Genomic DNA, 7,004 nt, shown 5'->3' on the forward strand with positions numbered 1-7,004 from the left:
TGATGTTTTTACGTCGTTTTCCGTATGCCATATATCTTCCTTCATTGACTGATTGCATTGCGAAGTGTGTAGTATAATTTTTATTTGTTTATATTATTTTTGGTGGTGGCCTTTTTTAAAAATTCCATGTGTTTTATTTTCTATTTGGCTATGGTTTATGTTTGGGTTGCTGTATATTTTTACAGCGGTTGTCCCGTAATGTTTATTGCTTGTTATCTAGAATGGTTTTTATTGCCTTTTGTCTTTCTGTGGTTAGATGTCACAAGATGTTGTTTTTTAGGATCATGTCTTGTTGCAATTGTAAAGTATTGCGTTCATTATTTTGCTCTTTCATTGTATTTTTGTGCCTGTAATGTTTTTTCAGAAAGTTTTGATATGTCCATTTTTGGACATAGGTGTCTATTTTTGCTTTTTGGTTTGGGTCTATTCTTGTATAGTTTCTTCTATTGATTGTCTTCTCTTGCAATGTATGGCGTTGTGGTGTCGCTTTCTTATTTTTGCTTTGTCCGATCAGTCAAAAGTCAAATGTGGTTGTTGTAAAAAATTTTGGGCATATTTTATTGTATGTGCCATATTTAGGTTTAGTTTTGATTTTTTTTTTTCATTTTTTCATGGCAGAACAAACGTGCTACAATGGCCACTGTGTCAGAATCGAGCCAATCGGCGCAGGGGAGTGTGGTGAGTAATTATGTCAATTTCCTTACTATTCGCAGTCATTTGTAGTTTTTAAAATAATTTCTTTATACAATTTTTACAGGCTTCTTCAAGTGAGGGTGAAGGAAGTCAGCGGGAGCAGAGAGGTCAGGGCCAAGGTGTGGCGTCAGCACGGCGAGTGAGTATTTTTATTAAACAATTTATTTTTATTTTTTTGATTAGCATCCTGCTTTCACTAGGGATGTTTAGTAAGCTTACATTCAAACTTTTCAGGGTAGCAAGTATTGGGGGAAGGTAACAAAGGTGAAACAACCAAAACATTCAAAAATACAGGTGTAGAAACCATCAATATACATATATCAAATGACAAAGGATAGGGCCAAGGTACATATCATGACAGGTGCTGGTGTTTGTTAATATTTGCATATTTGTAACCTTTTCTGTTTGTAATTTTTCTAGGTTTCACAACGGGACCATGGAGTCATTGATGTGGAGCTCCTCATATCAAGCATCCAGGAGCGTGGCCCGTTGTGGGACAGCCGTGACTCCCGGCACATGGACCAGGTGGTGTTGAGGCGTTTGTGGGTAGAGGTGGCAAAGTCGCTGTAGGAGGGCTTTGACATAGCTCCTGCAAAGGACAAAGCCAACTTTGGTGAGTATTGCTGATACGCCGTGCAGATACGTTGCTATGACCCACCATCTTTCCAGGATAAACACAACCGTGTGTGATGCAATAAACACCTAAAGTTTTGCATCGCACACGGTTGTTTTATCCATTTCAAATGCTACATATGTAACCTTTTTTTTCCTTTGCATTCACAGTTAAAAGGTTGAGGATCAGATGGCGATCCATCAAGGACCGTTTCAATAAGGGGCTACGGGCAGAGGAGGAGCGCTCGAAGAGTGGTGCTGCTGCGGCCAAGTCTGTGCCCTATAAATATTCAAAATGTTTACAGTTCTTAAGACCAGTCCTTGGCCGCCGTCAGTAAGTATTTTGTCCACAAAACATATTGCACAGCCCCATTACAGTGCCCAGCCACATAGCCTACTGCACAAACACATAGTACATTGCCCAGCCACGTACATTGTGCATCCACATAGTATATTGGCAGGTAACAATATCGCAGCCACATACCACACGTTCTAGCCACGTATCCACATAGTATATTTCACAGGCACATACTGTATTGCCCATCCATGTAGTCAGCGTAACATATTGGCCATCCACGTAAATGTATCCCTATTAAAATGCTATATAGGCCATTAGTTAATTTTTTGGGTTAAGCGTGAGTCCTTGTAGTCCATGACAGGTTCTGAGTCAGGGTAGTTCTGATTGCAGGAATAATGATGAAGTCTCGATCACATGATCCTAACATCATGGTCGTTCCTGCAATCAGATCAGTGAAATCACTGGTTTTTTTTTTATTTAATTTTTTATCTTGACATTAAATTTTCAACTATTTTTGTGGCATAGGCAGCTTCCAGAAAGAGTTTTCGATTACAAAATTTTTATACCCACAGTGGTATACGGTCAAAATGCTTTGACAGCGGGAATGTTCATGATTGTTATCGTCGGCCCTAACGCTCAGCTGGCGATAACAATCAGAAATTAATTATTGGCCACACAGACTGTGAGACAGAGGATTTGTATTATTGTGTAATGTAATGCTATTTTTATTCCAGGAGTTGGCGTATGGGAGAGGTTATTCATTGAAGACTAATTTTTTCATTATCTTTTCACAGGACACACAGCAGCACCCTCGAGAGAGCTCGCCCCGCAGAAGCGGTCCTTCTTGAATCGCCATCTGATCCATCACAGCCCTCCCACAGCGACAGCAGGCTTGCACCACCATCTGGTGAACCGGCAGCCGGTACATCAGGTGTTCCCCTGGCCGAGGCCTCTGGCGCACCTTCGTTTGGGTATTCCCGACAGCGCCAGCGGGCCTCGGACAGGCCAACCATGCCCGAATTTTTGCATTTGAGCACGGTTTTCCAGAACTGTTTCAAGGCGTTGAGCGATAACATGGACACTCGTCTGTCCAATATCGACCGGCGCCTTGAAACAATTGAAACCGAGCTCTCAAATCCGGCAAAACATTTTTTTAGTACCATTGCTAAGGGCATGGTGGAACACCTTACGCCGGAACTACAGATTTCAGTGATGCAGTCCTGCAACACTTCCTACGTGAGGGCTCTCCAGCAGGCTGGGGTCATGCAGTCAGCGACAATGGCAGTAGTGCCGTCGCTGGCAAGCATGACTCCCACTCCTGCTGGAGAGCCACTCCAGCCACCCCACCGTGGTCCACGTGCCGAGCGACGCCACCACAGGCACCATAACATAGTGCCGCCGACTCCTGCTCCTGCCATGCCTTCATCCTCCCGTAGGCGTCATCATGCTGGGGAACCTGCCACAGGACCCAAAAAAAAAAAAAAAAAGAGGAAACACAGACGGGCACACCAAGAGGCTCTGGTTGCTGTTCCAGTGACAACACCAACTGTCCGTAGGGGCTCGAGTCGCAGTAGGAGCAGCCATGGCCAAACAAGGCTTGTGTTGCCTCCTCCCTCCCCTACAGAGGTGGCGGTTTCCTCCCCAGTATACCCTGGGGAGGGTTTGAATCTCCCATCAAGTCTACTTGACTATGTATCCTCCTCTTCGCCATCATCGTCGTCTTCTCCATCATCCTCCCATTTCTCTCACCATTCCAGAGAAGACACCTACCATTCTCCTCTGGTGGCACAGGTGGAAACCCCCTAAGTTTAAGAACCCTTTTTGTTTTCTGTTTTCCCCCAATAAAAAATGTTATTTTTAAAAAACACTATTTGTTATTATTTATGCTATTATTTTCCAGAATTTTTCTCGGAAAATCACGCCATGTGCTGTCTACACATATTTTGTGCTTCAAACACCTCATATATGCAATGTCAGACACTATTTTTTCAATTTTTAGTTTGTCTTTTTTTGGGTGTCTCTCATTGCTGTATGAGGTGTTCACAAACACTAAAGTGTATGAGGTGTTCACACTTAATGCAGCAGTGAAACAGACAATGATGCAGATCACTGCAGCGTCCGCTGGTTGGTCCCTGGAGAGCTGTCACAGACATCTCTCCAGCGAACAACGATGCAGAGGCCCACGTACATCATGTTGATAAGCGCAGGGCCACGCTTCAGATATTTACCCTGGTTTCAATTGAAAAACATCGCTGTTATCGTTGCTTATCAGGTAAAACACAAAGATACAGGTCAATCAGACAAACAAGTATATGTAATATTATGGTATAAAAATTGTATTTGAATCGGTATAGAATTTAAAAACTTTTTTCTTTAATATTTTAAAAACAACAGGTTCAAGTTTTTATAGGAACATTAAATTTGTGAACTATACTTAGATGCAAAATTTGACATATACCAAACCAACCTAAACGGAACTTTGATTGCACATTTAATGGAAAATTATTTTTTTTTAATATATTTCTAACTGTCACAGTAGAGGTATTATTGGTGTAGTTACAATCAGAAGACAGTCCAAAAGTAACATTACTACACCATTTGATCTTGCCATGACACACGGCCAACATCTGACACAAAATAGGCCGCAAAACGATCACGCATCTGCGCAATTTCCACACTTGTCCTCAGAGGATGATCATGGTAATCGGGCAAGGGGTTGGCTATGGGTTCATCCAGTTCAACATTTATTCTCTCTTTGGCCATAATGAAATTGTGGAGAACCACACAAGCCTTCACCACCTCATCCACTGTTTCAATTTTAAGATTAATGGCCGATCCCAATATCCGCCATTTGGAAACGAGGATGCCAAAGGCGCACTCCACAGTCCTTCTGGCCCTGGACAGTCTGTAATTGAAAACCCTTTTTGTATGGTCCAAGCCCCGACTGGAGTAGGGTTTCAATAGGTTGGCAGACATTTGGAATGCCTCATCCCCTACCACAACAAATGGCATCGCCGGGCCTTCGGTGTGGGGAAGAGGTCGTGGCTGTGGGAAATTAAAATTGTTTCCATATAACTTTTGGCCCATATCCGACTCTTTAAATGTGCGCGAGTCATTTGCACGCCCAAATGCACCAATGTCCACTGCGAGAAAACGGCAGTCCGCACCGGCAATTGCCATGAGAACAGTTGAAAAGTATTTTTTATAATTGTAGAAAAGGGATCCACTTTTCGCAGGCTTGGTAATCCGAATGTGCTTTCCATCGACAGCGCCAATACAGTTTGGAAAATTACACACTTGGTTGAATTTCTGTGCGTTGGCCTCCCAGATTGCACTTGTAGGGACAGGTAAATATTCCTCCCGGAGATTATCCCACAAAGCGCGGCATGTCTCAGCAATAATTCCTGAAAGAGTGGAGACTCCAATCCGGAATTGAAAATGAAGTGACCTAAACGTTTCTCCGGTAGCCAGGAAACTGCAAAGAAGATAAAGAAATTTTGAATAAAGCACATTATAATTTATAAAAGTACATTGACCATTACAATTGAAAAAAATTAATAAAATAAAATAAAAAGTAAATAGATATCACATTCATTCAAACAGCAACGTACCGTAGAGTCACCAGCAGCCGTTCCTCTGCGGAAATAGCTCTCCGGAGCTGCGTGTCCTGCCTGCTAATGGATCCTTCCACCCGACGCAGAAGATAGCGGAAGCTCTCCTGTGACATCCGGGTATATTCGAAATATTTTTCCCGGTTGTCATTCAGTTCGCCAAACAAGCAATGGTATGCTCCACGACTCTCCCGGACTTCAACTATAGGGTGGATCCAAAAGCGGCGGCGACGACTCCATCTCCGTCTTTCCCTTTCCCTTTCATTAAAACAGGCAACAGCATAGGCATGAGCCAAGGCAAATTCCATCTCCATATCCATGTAGATACTGTTCATGGTTCGCTCCATCATGAATACCAGCAAAATGTGAGGAATTCATCTCTGCCAGGGTATATACACATTTGTTAACACCAACCCTCTTCTAGCCATTGGTGGTTCTTTATCTATTGTGTAGACACTTTTTATTGTGGGTGGGGGATGATGAATGACTCACTGCACAAAAAACGCATGCGTCTAAAAACGCAGCGTTTTTTGGTAAAAACGCAACTGCGTTTCAAAAACCCGCAGCGTTTTGCGACGCATGCGTTGAACGCATGCGGCGCAAAACGCTGCGTTGTACATGCGTTTTGGTGCGTTTTTGTTTGCGTTGTGCGTTGCGGCGACGACGCTGCGGCGCACAACGCAAATGTGAACTTAGACTTATTGATTTTTTCAGGTAGAATTTAGAAACCAAATCAACAAAAAAAAAAAATAGGCTTTCTATGGCCCACTGAGTGAGATATGGCACACACAGGAGTCAGGAGTGGCACACAAGCCCAGAGGCCAATGTTTATCTCCCACTGATTGATTTATTGATTTTTTCAGGTAGAATTTAGAAACCAAATCAACAAAAAAAAAAAAAAATAGGCTTTCTATGGCCCACTGACTGAGAGATGGCACACACAGGAGTCAGGAGTGGCACACAAGCCCAGAGGTCAATATTTATCTTCCACTGATTGATTTATTGATTTTTTCAGGTAGAATTTAGAAACCAAATCAACAAAAAAAATAGCCTTTCTATGGCCCAGTGACTGCCCACTGGTTGAGAGATGGCACACCCAGGAGTCAGGAGTGGCACACAAGCAGAAAGGGCAATATTAATCTCCCACTGATTTTTTTTATTTTTTCTGGGAGTATTTAGAAACCCAATAAAAAAGAAAAATTAATAGGCTTTCTATGGCCCACTATTTGAGAGAGAGATGGCACACTCAGGACTGGCACACAAGCCCAAAGGCCAATATTAATCTCCCACTGTATTTTTTTTATCAGGGAGAATTTATAAACCCCACAAAAAAATACAGAAAAATGAAAAGGCTTTCTATGGCCCACTATGTGAGAGAGATGGCACACACAGGGATGGCACTCTAGCAGAAATGCCAAATTGCCAATCTTAATCTCCCACCAAAAAAACAAAACTAAAAAAAACAGGAACTGTCCTACAATTACTATCTCCCTGCCTGCAGTAATCTCAGCCAGGTATGGCAGGCAGCAATAAGGAGTGGACTGATGCACAAATTAAATAAAAAGTGTGGACAAACAAAAAAGATAGCTGTGCAGAAAGGAAGGAACAACAGGATTTGTGCTTTGAAAAAAGCAGTTGGTTTGCACAGCGGCGTACGCACAGCGGCGTACACACAGCAATGCAGCTATCAGGGAGCCTTCTAGGGCAGCCCAATGAGCTACAGCACTGAGGAAAAAAAAATGTAGCCTCCACTGTGCCTGCAAACCGAAGGTGGTGTTGGACAGTGGAAA

The 7,004-nt window shown here is 42.8% G+C and overlaps 2 protein-coding genes across 2 annotated transcripts; one reads left to right on the forward strand and one right to left on the reverse strand.

Annotated features, from left to right (window-relative positions):
• The first annotated feature begins 1,269 nt into the window (after positions 1 to 1,269).
• LOC138677379 (uncharacterized) lies at positions 1,270 to 3,470 on the forward strand. The gene is made up of 3 exons (XM_069767461.1): positions 1,270 to 1,306; positions 1,477 to 1,639; positions 2,398 to 3,470. Exon 3 carries the CDS (start codon positions 2,615 to 2,617, stop codon positions 3,407 to 3,409), a length of 795 nt encoding a protein of 264 aa, XP_069623562.1. The 5' UTR covers positions 1,270 to 1,306; positions 1,477 to 1,639; positions 2,398 to 2,614; the 3' UTR covers positions 3,410 to 3,470.
• A 204-nt stretch (positions 3,471 to 3,674) lies between these two features.
• LOC138677378 (uncharacterized) lies at positions 3,675 to 5,736 on the reverse strand. The gene is made up of 2 exons (XM_069767460.1): positions 5,215 to 5,736; positions 3,675 to 5,078 (listed from the first exon to the last, which is right to left on the reverse strand). Exons 1-2 carry the CDS (start codon positions 5,562 to 5,564, stop codon positions 4,193 to 4,195), a joined length of 1,236 nt encoding a protein of 411 aa, XP_069623561.1. The 5' UTR covers positions 5,565 to 5,736; the 3' UTR covers positions 3,675 to 4,192.
• Between the last annotated feature and the right edge of the window lie 1,268 nt (positions 5,737 to 7,004).

The sequence above is a fragment of the Ranitomeya imitator genome, chromosome 4, assembly GCF_032444005.1.
Source record: "Ranitomeya imitator isolate aRanImi1 chromosome 4, aRanImi1.pri, whole genome shotgun sequence".
Lineage (NCBI taxonomy): Eukaryota > Metazoa > Chordata > Amphibia > Anura > Dendrobatidae > Ranitomeya > Ranitomeya imitator.